At 39.4% G+C, this 16032-nt stretch overlaps 1 protein-coding gene across 1 annotated transcript; it reads right to left on the reverse strand.

Annotated features, from left to right (window-relative positions):
• Positions 1-630: 630 nt before the first annotated feature.
• LOC111912638 (probable protein phosphatase 2C 25) lies at positions 631-2176 on the reverse strand. Its single transcript, XM_023908393.3, has 3 exons — positions 1648-2176; positions 1217-1555; positions 631-1126 (listed from the first exon to the last, which is right to left on the reverse strand). The coding sequence occupies exons 1-3, from the start codon at positions 2101-2103 to the stop codon at positions 782-784; spliced, it is 1140 nt and encodes a 379-aa protein (XP_023764161.1). The 5' UTR covers positions 2104-2176; the 3' UTR covers positions 631-781.
• Between the last annotated feature and the right edge of the window lie 13856 nt (positions 2177-16032).

Below are 16032 nucleotides of genomic sequence, written 5' to 3' on the forward strand. Positions count from 1 at the left end.
TGCGTTTGCAATAAATTATTAAAGTCGGCAGCCGAATACTTACAAAATTTTGAGATACACCTGTCTTCTGGTTTCCTTACGGAATTGAAGTTTCCAAAGAATACCTAAATCACAGGGAGTTGCGTTCTTAAGTGAGAGCAAATCTGCCCATAAGGCCCTTTTATCAGTTATTGATTGTGGGGGATAGACGTTCACGACATTTTTTATCCCACAGAATCCTTTCCAATGACCTGAAATAACGATGAAGTGAATAAATTCAAGTTTTTGCATTTGGTTGTAGTCAACCACTAATTCTTCCCTTTAAATAACTCAATAAATCGGGTAGCATAAATTGACTGATTGACCAATGGCTTCAACGGCTACATTATGACTTGTTCTCGACTCTTGTCTTCTTGACTTACTCCTTTTTCCCATCTGTATATAAATGTTGATTTATATAGCTGTTACTGGAAGAGTTTGTATTGTGTTCTATGTGTATTAGATTAAGATCCAAACTGATTTAAATGTAACAAAAGGTCTCACAAAAGACATAAATATATTTCTCATTTTTGTCATCAAATTTACAAAGATTGTATGAAACTTTAATATGTCGATGAATCATTTTCAAATTAAAACCCCATTAACAAATGATTGAGTTATAAAGAATGAACGAATCAAGTAAGTAGTTCGGGTTATTACAATGAATCTAGTTAAACTAAGAATACTAAAACATCAAAAGAACAATAGGATCATCAGAAGTTGGAAAAAAAAAATGTTCACTTGATGATCTTTCTTGATGATTTCATCGACAAAAACGACCCAAGTGCACAATCATCACACTCGTATCATCCACTGATCCTCTAGAAACCGAGAGGTCAACAAGCTTTTTGCAGGCCACAACAGCTTCCATTTTATCCATGGAAGCACAAAAAGGTCGAGCTATATCAACTGCTTCTTGATTGCTAACTTTGTCCCATAAACCATCGGAAGCCATGATCAAGAACTCAAATTCAGGTATGATTTTGAATACTTTGGTTTCAGGTTCTGCTGTTATCCATTGTTTCAGGCTACGATCTCCGATTCCTCTTGACACTGCTAGTGATCCAAGAACTCTACAAACACCTCGTCTACAGTCGACATAACCTCCCTGCAAATTACCCATAAAGAAAAATCAGCAATCGATTTCTATAATTGTTTGTAATCGAGTTTAAAATGAAAGGTTTGGGCGAATTCTTACCAGGGATTCGATTCTGAGTTTCTCATCTGGTCTTGAAGGACGATGATCGGAAGTAAGAGCCTCGGCGGCTCCTCCTCTGCTGACCACTGCACGGCAGTCACCGGCGTTTGAGACCACTAGGTTGCCGGAGGTGATAATGGCAGTTACGCAACAAGCTCCGCCGCGTTGTTCTTGTTTTAAAAACTCTGCATCTGTGTTTAAGTAGCCTTGTTTGATTGCTTCCACTATTTCGACTTCACCACTCTTTTCTACTTCATTCTGAATGTTGTTTCCGAGATTTTCTGCTGCAAATTCGGCAGCTTTTGATCCACCGTGGCCGTCGAAAACACCAAAGAACGCCTGAAAATGTCACCGGAAAACAAGGTAAAGACCAGTTCGGAGTAAGAGAGTAGAAAAACACTAGAAACCCGTAAATTTCATAACATATTCACCTGTGTATTCTCTCCACTGAAATCGACTAGAGCTTTAAACCGATCTTCCATCGCTTCTCTCTTTCCTCTCTTACAATAAACCGAATATCCATCTCCCTCAACCTCCACCTCCTTCCACCGGTCCTCCGCCGTCGCCACACAAGGCGTTGACTGATCTGCAGAAAAGCTCAAAGGCGCAACAGGAATAGCTAATCTAGTGGGTCTTTTTCTCTTCAAAAACGTCGGAGAAGTAGAAGAAGAAGTGGGTCCATCTTCGTTGGAAGCTCTGATAAGTCCACTAGCAGGCGGCAATGGTTTCTGAAGGCGAAACTTGAACGACGACTTTGGGGATGAAGAAGACGCCGATGGGGAATGAGTCAAAGTCAAAGATTCAGGTGACGATTTGCAGAAAATCGAAGAAGAAACTCTCGATGATGGAGAGAACACCGGCGAGTTTGAGATCGCAACGGTACACATGTTTGATTTTCGATCTGTGTAACGTTCGAATTTTTTTGTTGTGTGGTTGGATTTCTTGATGAATTATGATTAAAGTCTTTTGGGGAATTTATATATGGAAGGTGATAGGAGAATATGGTCAAAAAGACTCAGAGTGGGACCCTTTTGTATTCTTCTCCGTGTTAATTTTGTGTTCCTTTCTCATTGCTATTTCCAGTCATATGTAGTAATGTAGAAGGATATTTGCAATGGACTAAAATGCCCCTGTTGATTTTGTTTTATAAAATTAAGTAAAAGGATATTTAGTCCAAATGTATAATGTAGAAGGATATTTGCAATGGACTAAACTGCCCCTTGCTGATTTTGTTTTATAAAATTAAGTAAAAAACATTCATTTTTGCAACAATGAAAATGTCTTTTTTATTAATCTTAGGTAGAGTAAAACAATTGGTTCATTGGTGTAGTTTCTTTTTTCGATTGTGGTTCGGTTTTAAACTGCATAAATTGATATGGTTTTTCACCTTACTTGCAAATTTAATACCTGACTTTACATCTTTATGAAACATACATGTATATAAAGTTTTCACAAGATTATGTGTACTCAAATGAATTCACTCTTGTGTATCCGATATTCCCAATGTTTCATCATGTGAAAGTTAGATTACAGAATTTATATAAATTTCATTTGATGAAAAGAAGGTGAGTAATCGGTGAAGTTAGATTAGTCTTGTTGCTTTCTAGTTGTTGTGTTGGTATGTCGTCATATGTGAAACAAATTTGCAAAATACAATACATATGAAAACAAATTTGAAAAATACAATGTGTATGAAAAAGGAACAATTTTTTTTGGGAGAAGAGTTAGTTATAATAAGGTATATATACTCTTTGTGAAGGAATTTACTGATCTATAAGTTGATTTACATCTCTTTGTGTTATATGGGCTAATCCATAGTGAGTTCACACCATGTATTTCAAGAATCAAACCATGGCTAGTTGGTTCCGGCAAGGTGAAACCCTTCAAATGGCGATACTGAAGAATGAAGTCAAATTTTAGGGCAGTGAAATATATATTAATAATTAAATACTTCTTATTACATATAAAATATAAATATATAATTTATTTAAAATATAATATAGCGGTTCGGTTCGTATTTACTTGCGGTTCGCGGTTCGGTGTCACATTGCGGTGTGGTTTATATACCAAAACCGCACCGCATTTCGGTTTTTGCAAAACTATAAACCACTCCATCAGTTTTGTTTCGGTTTTTGCTCACCCCTAACAACTAGTTCTTTGAGAACAACAATGAAAATCGCTACGCGTTTGTCCCCGTGGTTTCAGTTCCCATGCGTTTGTCCCCATATTCAACTACATTGCAAGCCTCATTTGTCACCAAACACCTCTTCCCACATTTGTTGAAACTCGCTCTATACTGCTAGTGGAGGGACGACCAACGAACCAACTTCATAACCAGAAAGTTCATGCATATTGGTTTTGGCTCGCTAGAAAGCTAGACTTGTTGTCAATGGCCTATGTCAGCGACCCGACATTGATTGTGACGAAACGTTTAGACATGTTGTCAAACCCACCACCATATGTATGTTTCTAAGTCTTGACTTGTTTCAAAATTAGCATGTCACACAACTAGATTTGAAAAATACATTTCTTCACATCCGGCTTTAGGATTTTGTTTATATGCGACAACCACCAGGTTTTCGTGAAATATTTTTTCCTTATCACGTTTACTCTCACGTCGGTCTCTCTATGACCTAAAACAGGCCCCACAAGCATGATTTCACCGATTTTCCCCATTCATTTCTAGTCTCGGGTGTACTCCCATGTGAGTCTTTGTTATTCATTAACCAACAGTTCCCAAACATGACATACTTGTTATTATATGTTGATGATATTATCTTTGACTGCATTGTCGCCTGAATTTTTGCAACACATCATAGTGACATTGGGACTTAAGTTCTCCATAATTGACCTTGGGGATCTCAACTTCTTTCTTGGCATTGTCCTTACCGAAGATCAACATGTCTCTACATAATACGGACTTGAGATTATCAAACATTCTAATATTCTCAATTGCAAACTTTCTCATTGCTCGACACCTTACTAAAACGTGATGCAACAAACTCTCTTGTTTCTGATCCAATGTTGTATTAGAGCCAGTGCCTGGAAAGAGCACTATAGTACCTTACTATTACCACACCCAACATAATACAAACGGTTCAGTAAATGGCCTTCTTATGCATGATCCCCGAGAGCCTCTCTTCATGGCTCTTATAAGAATCGTATGTTATGTTCATGGTACCATCACTTTTTTGTCTGGAATTATTTTTCTCATCCTCTTTTGGTCTCACGACTTATTCAGACGCTGATTAGCTAGGTTGTCCAACCACTAGACGATCTACCCCCAGTTATTGTGTGTTCCTTGAAAGTAACCTCCTATCAAAGCACTATTTCCCTATTTAGTGTGGAAGCAAAATATCATGGCATTACAAAATTTTGTTGCCAAAACATGTTGGATTCGCAAGCTTCTTCTTGATCTTCACAAACCGACGGACGATGTCACCATTGTCTATTGTGACAACGTTAGTTGTTGGGAATATTAGGGTTTGCGGTGGAGATCTGGATACCAGCTTGGATCGTGATATCACTTTCCGAACTGATATTTCTACCCTATGCCCGGGTTACAAGCAATTCAGCCTAGGATAATCCAAGCGGACACCTACGTTTCTAGGCACAGAAAACGTAAGCTATTATGCTAAAGGGTTCTGTGAATGTGTGATGAAAAACAAGAGCTAAAAAGAACGTCTGCCTTCTCGAAAGGAAGAGTTGTTTATATACTAAACACGATTAGGGTTTCATTAGGGTTGGGCCGTCATTAGTTGCTTTGAAAGCAAGTAATATTAATTCGGATTAGGGTTACCAAAAACTAACGAGTTTCGTTAGTTTTACCATAATCACCCTCAAGAAATTGAATTTCCATTATGTTCCCACATGCAAAATTCCCGGATTAGGGTTACCAAAAACTAACGATTAGGGTTTCAGCAGGACCCCAGCCAGGGGCTCTGCCTCTTGGACCCCGCTAGGGGCGCTACCCCTTTAGAAACCCCGGACCCGGGGGCGTTGCCCCTAGACCCTCGACTAGTCATCGAATCGGCTTCTGACTCGATCTTATACATGCGTGCACTCCACACAACCCCCTAAATGTATTAGAGTACAAATCATGAAGCCCCTTAGCTCACATGTTAATTCCAGTTACTTACCGACCAACCATGTTCGATATCACTAAACCAAGCACAACGAGATCAATATTTACTTTATTCGAGACAAAATCACCATCAATCAAATCCGGGTGTTGTGTGTTCCATCTTCATGTCAATACGCAAATATCTTCACAAAGGGTATGTCGTCTACCTCGTTTTTGGATTTTTGGTCCAGATTGAATCTTTGGAACAATCACAACAATCTAAATGCATGGGATGTTAGTATAGGCTATTTGATTATATTTACTTTGTATGTATTTAGCCCATTGTATAACCCCTCTCATATTATGCTTGTATTATTGCTATATTCCAATTAATAAAGGATGATCATTATGAAAAAATATAATGTCTTCATCTTCAAATATTTTTTAATGTTGATTTATTATATCAATTGGCACATCTTTTTTTCTGGTTTTCTTGAACTAACGAACAAAGTATTTGAAAAAAAATAATTACATGAGAAAAGGGCTATTTTCAAGTGATTCAATCATACTCTCTAATCTCTATTGTTATATAGAATTACATCTCACTAAAGTTGATAAATATGTTGCATATCAACATTCACAAATTATAGCTTCTGGTTAAAAAATGAATGATTTTTCAATGCATACGGATGGCCAACCAAACCAATTGATTGATTCAGAAAGAAAAAAAAAACGAACTAATAGTGGTACACAGAACTTCTGAACCAATGAAACTGCCTTTAATCAATCGTTTATTCGATTCAATGTTGTAATAAGAAAAGGGCAAAAATGTCATAAAGCAAAATATCTAAATTTATGAATTAAGATTGGGTGACATAGGGTCAATCATGCAGCCAGCCATGGCATTTGCCCTTTAGTAATATTAAAAGGTCAAACACGTTATTTGTATCGACAGGATTGGGTGTGTTTGACTCGTTTCAACAACTATTGATTTCCTTCTTTCAACTTCCAACACACCAATTATAACTAAAACACATATAATATCTCTTTATCAACTTGTGAACAACGCATAATATGTTGTACGTATTTTTAAATCTAGTAAGTTTAACTCTGAAAAAGAAACGCATCTTTTTATTGTTTTATCTTTAATAATTTATTGTTTTTTGTTTGTTGTTATTTTGAAGATGATTGTTTCATCGAGAAAAGGTTAGGGACAGATGGCACATTTTTAAGAAAGACGGAAACTACGAAGAAAGTTTGGTCTTCTTGACAAAATATTGGTTGAGTTGTCACATTATTGAACACATGACTACAAAAAAATAATTAATGTTTTCTAAAATACGTGTTGTCGGGGTTAGGGAGTTTAGATGTTTAGGTAGTGTTTTTAAAACTTTCTTCTGGTGTTTTTAAGAATTAGTATGATATTTATTTATTTGGAAGTTTTTGTCTTTGAGAAATCGAGTAGAGAACTAGAGATATTGAAAATTTGAAAAAAAAATGTTGAAAGGAGTAATGATAACAATGCTATATTGTCAAGAATGTTGTTTATTTTTTTTATATATTTTTTTTCGTTTCCTCCCAAGTGCTTCTTATTTGCTATACTTGTCAAAATACCTGAGAAATAAATTGGTACTTGTGCACCATAAAACGGATATTTGATAAGATTGGTACTGCGTGCACCATAAAATGGATATATGATAAGCATATTACTTTGTACGTTGAGATTCAATCATCATTCTCAATGATCAGACAATCTTATTCTTTAAAGTTCTTTTATTAAAGAGTGATTGTTGTAAATTTGTCATACAATGCATCTAAACATGACTGTCGACTGGTATGGAAATCATGTTTAGAATTTGGGATGCCTACAAATTGCAAGATCCTGAGGATTCAAATGACCATGACAAGCCGGAAAAAAAAGGCTCTTAGGCCATAACTTGTAACGAATTAACTTATATAAGTTAAAGTTTTTTTAAAACGACGATAAAATTTATAGCAATAAACATAGTGCGTGTTTGGCACGGAGCTTTTGGAAGCATTTGGGAGCTTCTAGCTTTTAGCTTTTAGCTTTTGATAAAACGCTCTAATTTAAACAAAAAACTTCATTTGGCAGTACGAGCGTTTAGCTTTTAGTTTTAGCAAAACGCTCTGATTCTAAAAGCTACTTCATGTAGCGTTTAACAAAACGCTCCTGAGCTTTTGAAATCAATTTCCATAATTACCCTTAAAAATATATTTATATATTTATTTATTTTTAATCAATTGTCCTTTTATGTAATTTTATATATTTCAAAAGTTTCCAGCTATTTTTGCCAAACAGTCATATAACAAATAAAAGTTACAGTTTCCCGCTACCAGCTACCCGCTTCCGGTTAACAGCTACTTTTGCCAAACACGCCCATAATAAAATCATAGTATTTTAATGAATAATGACACTGGATTATCTCTTCAGGCTTGAATATAATATTTAAAAAAAAAAAAGTTAGATCATATACAAATAAAACGGCTAACACGTTTGAGAGTAATATTTTACCTACCAAATAGCTATCTTCATATGTTGACAGGCTTATATGTTGCTATGGATAGGAATGGTGAATTTGGTATATGAGAATGAGAGATGAAACAAATAAGTATTTTAGTTCTACAAAAAAGAAAGTGATTAGATGTGTAAGGTATTTTTTGGTAAGTTAAACTGAACGGTACAGAATAGAACAAAGTTTTCTTAACAAGCTTTTGGTATGGATAGGACCAAACTAAAATTAGTTATTGACTAAGGTGTCATTTGTTTTTTCGAAACGAAAACGTCTGAAGTCTATGGACCACTTATGCAACACTCTGTAGCAGAAAAGGGGGACCAAACGGCTACAACATATAATAAAAAGTTTGTTTGTTTTTTAACATTTACAGACTCTTTTAATAAGTTAAAGTAAAGTGTGAAGATGTTTGAAGCAAATGGTCAAGTGTTACGCCACGCAGCACACATGCAACAATTTTTAAGTCAGAAGTCTTCTGAAAAACAAACATCTGCGAAGGACCAAGTGTTGTGCAGCGCAACAATAAATGGTCAGAAAAGGTTTTTTAGAAAAAAAAAATAATAATAAACAGAACCTTATTCATTTGGACTAAATGATAAAATTTTAGTGAACAAACTTATAACGATAGAAACACCCTCTGCATATTCATCAGTTAAGACAAGGATTCATAACAAAATCCGAAATAGCACCATTAAATTTATATTATTAAGAAAGATGAGAGATTATAATTTAAAACTAATTTAACAAACGATCGTAGTCTTTGTTCGCGAAGATTGCCTTCAAGCTTTTCATTTCTCACTTTTGACAATAAAAGAAAAGTTGTAAGTAATTGCAGTGGTGGAGTTAGATGGGGCGTTGGGAGTACTACAGTACCACCAAAAATTTGTTATATATATAAAAAAAATATATTATTTGTAAACACGTTTCATGTTATTGTACCCCAACTAAAGAGATTATAATATGTTTTTTAAAGCTCGATATTGGATAACTACATATAATATATTGACAATGTTTGTATCCCCATATCAAAATTCTTTGTTCCGCCACTGAGTAATTGTATATATAAGAAATACAATATTATATAATTTACAACGACTTCGAAGTGATAAGTGAAAATTACAATTGGATAGTCAATTGTACGGTGGTTGTATGCAGGTCCGCTAGGGGTGGGAATTATTTGGTCCGGAACCAAAAAACTCGAAAACCAAATCGAACTGAAATTGATTTTAGACCGAACCATATTCAAATTCGGTTTTTGGTTTGGTTTGAGACCAAACTGAATTATAAATTTAGTTTTTGGTTCGAGTTTCGGTCTCATGAAGTTTAAACTAAACCAAACAGAAAAACCGAATTTCATAAATCAACTAATTAAAAAAATATATTTCATAGTTTATATTAAATAAAATTAATTATAAAGTAAAAATCATTTTAACTCATTTACTTTTTATATCATTTTGTATTAAACTTTAGATTTTTCTGTTTGTAACTTTAGGTTTCTATTTTAAGAACAATATAATTTATGTTTGAAAAAATTTGAAGTTAATATTTGGTTTCTCGGTTTTCAAACCGAACCAAACTGAATTAGAATTCGGTTTTCGGTTTGGTCTAGAGAATTTGAATTTGATTTGATTTGGTTTTCGATTTGGACAAAAAAAAACTAACCGAGGAAACGGATTCGAGGAAACCGAAAAACCAAAAAACCAAACCGATTCTCACCCCTAAGGTCCGCAAGCGTCTAATGCTTTTGATATATATATATATATATATATATATATATATATATATATATATATATATATATATATATATATATATATATATATATATATATATAGTGTGGATGTAGCAATCAATATGGACCAATCATTTCACAAACCTACATAAGAGTAAATATGTAATCTTACCTACTATTTAATTTTGGTAACTAATTAAGTATTTAATTAATCCCTAATCTTCTTCAACCTTGCCCTAGCATTGAGTGTACCCTTCGATCTTTGGCAAAAGAAACCATCGACCATGTTCCACCAGCCCCCAACGACATCGGTGCCTGAACAACCCACCCTTCACCGTCTCTCTCTCTCTCTCTCTCTCTCTCTCTCTTTCTCTCTCCCTCTCTCTTTCTCTCTCTTTTTTTTTCTCTCTCTCTCTCTATCTATCTATCTATCTCTTTCTCTTTCTAATACTAAAAATCGGTGATGGATAGCTTGGGTGAGGGCTCCTACTTTCTCCGGATAAATAGGTATGTACGCTTGAAAATCCCCCTTCTGTTCAACAATTATACACATTGAGGAGTCTGCCAACAATTGTAACATCCCAAGTCCGGAACAAGAAGTGAAGGGTGCTAAGTGTAAATAGTGGAAGGGACTCGACGAGTAGGTACGCTTACTCGCCGAGTCGAAGCAGGTTTGGATCGCGAATTAAGTGACCAACTCGTCGAGTCGGAAGATGGACTCGATGAGTTGGTGCTGGAATGAGAAAACCCTAATCTTAGAGTTTGCACCCTATTTAAAGGACGTTATGTCCTTCTCCCAACCTCTTATTTCCCCCAAAGAGTTCCAGAAAACCCTAATTTCGTGTGAGGCGTCATTGTGGAGGAGATTTAGGGCTTGGAAGAGGAAATTGGTGGAAGGAGATTGAGAAATTGGAAGCTAGCATCAAGGGGGCTTGTTTAGATCTGGTATCTACATCAGTTTTGGGCACATCTCTGAGGTAAGGAGCCCTTATCTTAAGCTATTTCCTTTTGGTTCATCCTTGGTGGTTGTTTTGGGAGTGCCTTAGCTTGTTTTGAGACCTATCTCGGATTTGGAGTTAGATATGGGGTTGCTGCTCCAGATCTAGACTCATGATGGCCTAGAATGTCATAAAGCTTTAGTCTTTGAGTTGTTGGTGAAGCCCTTTGTCTAAAACCCAAGCCCTAGTGTGTTTTGGGTCTATATCTCCTTGGTTTCACGTAAAGTTTGCAACTTTATGTGAGGGTTAGATTATAGAAGGGAGGATCTATGGATTGGAGCCCTTGCATGGCTTGAAAAGCTTCTGGATGGGTTGAAAACTGGAGAGACTCGGCGAGTCACATGGGTGTACTCGACGAGTTGTATGAACATGTGCATGGACTCGACGAGTTGGCAGAACAACTCGGCGAGTCTGATGAAGATTGCCTTGGACTCGGCGAGTCTGGTCGCAGAACCCAACCTCTTTTGGTTAAAGCTTTGGATTAGTGAGTCAGTTGGCGACTCAGTGAATTGGACAGGATGGAATTCCGAGATCGTTCAACTCGACGAGTCTTGGGGCGACTCGGCGAGTCTTGGGGCGACTCGGCGAGTTGAGTTGTGTTATGGGAGTTTTCTGGGAATGGGAACTCGACGAGTCGAGTAAGATCAACCAGGAAGGTTGACTTTGACTGAGGACTTTGACTTTGACCGAGAGTTGACCAGTTTGACTTCCAAGGGTATTTTTGTAATTTTGGATATTTATGGAATTGGTTCTTTGGTAGTGTTCTGTGGTGAAGATCGTTTCGGTGGTCGGAGTAGCTTGGTCTTATCTCTCTAGTCGACAATTGCAGGTGAGTTATCCTCATTATATCGACACGGTCCACGACACCAAGGTCGGCCCTTTATCGGATGGAAATCCGAGTATTGTTTGTTATGTTATTGCTTTGCTAGATCTACATCCTGGTATTTAGGATGGTGTTATGTTATTGACCTGGTTAAGGTCGGTACCCGGTATATAGGGTGATGTTATTCTAGTGACCGGTTAGGTTGGAATCCCGGTTAGGATGTTGATATGATATGTGATATGTTAGACTGTTTGCCTGGTTAAGAAATTGTTATGTGATTAATTGTTTTATGTGCACATGGTTGGTGGAAGTTTCATGGATGGGAGGGTTGCGTGAGACCGATAGGTCGGTTATGGGATAGTGGTGCTCCTCTAGGAGTGGGGATCGAGTATTTGTTATGTATATGCTATTGTTAGGGTGTTGTGGTGATACTTGATACAAATATGGGTAAGTGTGGAAGGTAGTATGGGCCCGTACTACTGAAAGCACAGGACCCATACGCGTATCAAGGAAGTCACAACCCCTAGGGTTTTGTTGGGAGCTAGTTCTGGGGATTATTATGAGGAATGCCTAATATCTTGTGGCGTATTTTCTGTATGGCGATTACGAGGCGTCTCGGGGCAGGATCCGGTTCGGGATCAGGATCAGGAGAGGGTGATCAGGATGGATCAGTACCACCCGAGGTCATTGTTCACATGAGTACGGATGAGTTGGATGCCAGGATTCGTGAGATCCTGCATGATGAGGTTGCTGCTATGTTCCGGGCTGAGTTGTCGGAGATGTTTGGGTCGATCAAGACCGTCATGGCTGAGTACTTGGATGAGCACTATGCAGCTCTTACGAAGGCGGCTGTCGCGGCAGCTACAGCGGTTGTAACAGCGGCAGGGGGAGGAACCGGTCGAGGTTTTGAGTATTAGGACTTCGATAATATGAAGCCCCCTACTTTCGATGGAGTTCAGGATCCGATCGTTGCTATGAGATAGTTGTCGGACGTGGAAGGCTGTTTCTTCACATGTTCATGCCCTACTGATCAGAGGGTGAGGTGTGCTCTGAACCTTTTGAGGCTTGGGGCGAAGGATTGGTGGAGGTTGACTACGAGATCTTATTCGGATGCGCAGCAGGCTGCGGTTACTTGGGATCAGTTCTGGGAGATGTTCAGCACTCGTTATGTTCCACGGGTTGAGAGAGAGAGAGAGAGAGAGAGAGAGGTTACCTCAGGATTTCCTGGAGCTGAAGTAGGATTCAGAGTCGGTGACGGAGATCACCAGGATGTTCACTGAGAGGGCGATGTTTTGCTCGGAGTTTGCTTCGGAGCAGGCTCAGATGTCCCGATATCTGAGTATGCTCAAGAGGGACATCAGGCAGTTTGTGTCCACGCAGAGGTGTGATACCTTGTTAGAGCTGCAGGAGGCCACCAGGCGGCGGGAGTTAGAGATGGAGTTGCAGTTGAGAGAGCAGAGGCAGGCCCCGGTGCAGTCGCAACCGACACCGAAACGGTCCAAAACCGTTGACTCCAGGGTTGGGGGTCAGAGCAGTCACACTTGTGAGAAGTGTGGGAAGGGTCATGCCGGAGCTTGTAGGTCCAGTGGTGCGTGTCGCAAGTGTGGGAATTAGGGGCATTATGCGAGGGATTGCCGTCAGTCGGTCTCGTCTCAGGATATGAGGATCTGTTATCATTGTCATCAGGTTGGACACTTGAGGGTCAACTGTCTACAGCTTGTTACTAGACTGGTGCAGGCTTTAGTACCGACCCCTTTAAGGATTACGGGTAGAGGTCAGGGTGGAGCGGAGCCTCTGAGGGCTCGGGGATGCGCTTTCCAGCTTACAACAGAGTAGGTCATGTCAGAGCCGGATGCAGCTGCGTGTATGTTTCCACTTTGATATTTTGTTATTTGTTGATTATGTGGTATTGTAAATCTGTTTGTTTTTTCTCGCATGATTCATAGTATGATTGAGGATCTTGGTAGTTAGAAGTTGTAGTTGGTTAGCATCCAGGAGGATTCTTGGTCGAAAGATAAGGTATATGGTCTCATTGCTTGGAATAGCAACTACGATGCGAGAAGTGTTCAGTTAAGATTCGAACTTCCTTGGAGTTCGGGATGTGCGATGTCGGGAGAGTAACCGTGGAGGTTGCTCACTCCGGAAGGATTTAGTTCCTGGAGAAGAGGGGGAAACTTTATCAAGTAAGGTCGATCGAGTTATGTCGGTTGGTCAGCGAAAGTTAGTAGTTGGTACACTAAGTGGGGAGAATTGGAAATTTCTCCGGTAAAACAGCAAGTATCTAGGTTGGTTAGCTGTTTAGATTTATCGGTGTTGTTAGCCAAGAGTGTGGCATGATTGGAGCAAGTGATAGACTAGTGGGGCAAGGAACAGACCATGGTTTCAGGGAAGGTAGTGGTCGATGTGAGGCCTGGGTTTAGGCCATGGAAAGGATTCCGGAAACGGAATAGGAGTTTGGAACCCCAAGAGGGCTAGAACAGACTGCATGGGAGAGATTCTTGGAAAGGATAGTTCAGGGTGACATACGACAGTTTTGAGCGGTCCGGATGGACTGAAGGCCGGAAGGCGTACCAGGCAGACCGAAGTCTCGGGGAACGGCCCAGACAGGCTGAAGGCCCAAGAGGGCGGTCCAGACATGCTGAAGGTTCTGAGAGCGGTCCAGATAGGCTGAAGGCCTGGAAAGGCGGTCCAGTCATACTACAGACTCTGTATGTGTTGATGGATCGATATGAAGAGAATGAGTGATTATGTCACCATGCAATGGTAATCGATATGGTTTAGCCCCAAGTATTGATCATGATGATGGAGTTGGTTGGAGGTCGTGTGTGGGCCTAGTTAGTTATGTGATCGGATTCGGAGTATATGGGAGTTCAAGAATAGTAGTTGCTCTACATGGACAGTGTAGAGTAGAGTTTAGCTCAGTGGCACTTATAGGTGTGGTAAGGGTTGTTGAGTAGACTTCTTGGAAAGGAAAGGTATGTAGCTCTGGAAGGAGTGTGGGTCCTCTGAAAGGAAAGCAGCAGAGTAAATGGATGATCGAAAGTGCTTCAGTTATTGGTAGTAAGCACTGGGATTATACCAGATATATGGAAGCATATATGGGTTGGATGCCCGTTGAGGTTATGGCAATGTTGGATGATACGCAGGCATATTTTCAGTCTCCTCGGAAGAGGAGGAGGTTAATGGTTCCAGATTGGAGATTAGGACAGTGGAATATAGGAAGTGTGAGGACTGTATAAGGATACTACAGTCGGAGGTTAAGGACCTAGAGATCGTGATAAGGAAGTGTGAGTGGTTCACTCTGTTGTATCAAACCGAAGGGTTCGAGGCTGACTCAAGGACAAGGTCCTTGGTCCGAGTATGGTTGTGGTCATGAGCTTCGGATGTAGTGGTGTTCCATCCTAGGGATGGCTGGACCATCGTAGGCGTGCCTGGTTTTCCAGCCCGAAGCTGTTGGGCCAGGTACGATGTGTATGAACATTATAGCTGGGTGTTCAGGAGGGTTGCTCGGAAGCTGTAAATTGTTTCATCATGTCAGCACGGTAATGGATTTGATCCAGAGAGGAAACTGGATGAGTTTCCATCGATGCAAGTTGATAAAGGTAGCACTGGTTGGGCGAAAGATAATGAGATAATACTAGGTCAAGACCCGGTGCTTTAGAATGGTATCCAGTTTTCTCAGGTGGCGAATGAATGCGTAAGTCGGAAGTAAGGTAATGTCTTCTGGTGGCATTTAGTCGGTGAGTGTTGTTATCAGAGAAAAGAAGCTGGTGGCCGGCTTGAAGCGGTTATCAGGACCCTACAAGGGAAGATATGGATTTTAGGGATTCGATAGCAGTGTTTGAAGGAATCTGGGTCGGTTGAGATCAGTGGATGCATTGTGGGAGTATCATCCGGAAGTTTGTGTTGTCGCAGGCTTCGAGGAGGAAGCCTAATATAAGTGTGGGATAATTGTAACATCCCAAGTCCGGAATAAGAAGTGAAGGGTGCTAAGTGTAAATAGTGGAAGGGACTCGACAAGTAGGTACAGTTACTCGCCGAGTCGGAGCGGGTTTGGATCACGAATTAAGTGACCAACTCGCTGAGTCGGAAGATGGACTCGACGAGTTGGTGCTGGAATGAGAAAACCCTAATCTTAGAGCTTTCACCCTATTTAAAGGATGTTATGTCCTTTTCCCAGACTCTTATTTCCCCAAAGAGTTCCAGAAAACCCTTATTTTGTGTGAGGCTTCATTATGGAGGAGATTTAGGGCTTGGAAGAGGAAATTGGTGGAAGGAGCTTGAGAAATTGGAAGCTAGCATCAAGGGGGCTTGTTTAGATCTGGGATCTACATTATTTTTGGGCACATATCTGAGGTAAGGAGCCCTTATCTTAAGCTATTTCCTTTTGGTTCATCCTTGGTGGTTGTTTTTGGAGTTCCTTAGCTTGTTTTGAGACTTATCTCGGATTTGGAGTTAGATCTGGGGTTGCTACTCCAGATCTAGACTCATGATGACCTAGAATGTCATAAAGCTTCATTCTTTGAGTTGTTGGTTAAGCCCTTTGTCTAAAACCCAAGCCCTAGTGTGTTTTGGGCCTATATCTCCTTGGTTTCACGTAAAGTTTGCAACTTTATGTGAGGGTTAGATTATAGAAGGGAGGATCTATGGATTGGAGCCCCTGCAT

The sequence above is a fragment of the Lactuca sativa genome, chromosome 5 (genome assembly GCF_002870075.4).
Source record: "Lactuca sativa cultivar Salinas chromosome 5, Lsat_Salinas_v11, whole genome shotgun sequence".
NCBI lineage: Eukaryota > Viridiplantae > Streptophyta > Magnoliopsida > Asterales > Asteraceae > Lactuca > Lactuca sativa.